Here is a 276-nt window from a genome sequence, read left to right on the forward strand (position 1 = left end):
TCACATTTTTGTAAATTTTAATTAATATATATATATATTGTTTTGTTTTTAAATTGTGCAGGGACCTAATTATCTAGAAATTGATCTGGATATACATCGCTTTAGCTATGTATGTAGGAAAGGGCTTCTTGCAATTCGAGACCATTCAAAAAATGTAATACTCGATGTAGGTTTAACTATTGAGGTATATATATTACGACCTTGACACTACTCCTGAATAATTTTGTGCATGGCAAATGCTCACTTTTTAATACCTTTATTATTATTATTATTATT

General features: G+C 27.5%; 1 protein-coding gene across 1 annotated transcript in view; it reads left to right on the plus strand.

Annotated features, from left to right (window-relative positions):
* The window catches only part of LOC107634773, a 4,120-nt gene that overhangs the window by 2,166 nt on the left and 1,678 nt on the right, over positions 1-276 (plus strand). The window contains exon 5 of the mRNA XM_016338196.2: positions 62-184. Within this exon, the coding sequence (XP_016193682.2) occupies positions 62-184 (123 nt within the window). The remainder of the gene's footprint in view (positions 1-61; positions 185-276) is intronic.

Source organism: Arachis ipaensis, chromosome B03 (assembly GCF_000816755.2).
Source record: "Arachis ipaensis cultivar K30076 chromosome B03, Araip1.1, whole genome shotgun sequence".
In the NCBI taxonomy this organism is placed as follows: domain Eukaryota; kingdom Viridiplantae; phylum Streptophyta; class Magnoliopsida; order Fabales; family Fabaceae; genus Arachis; species Arachis ipaensis.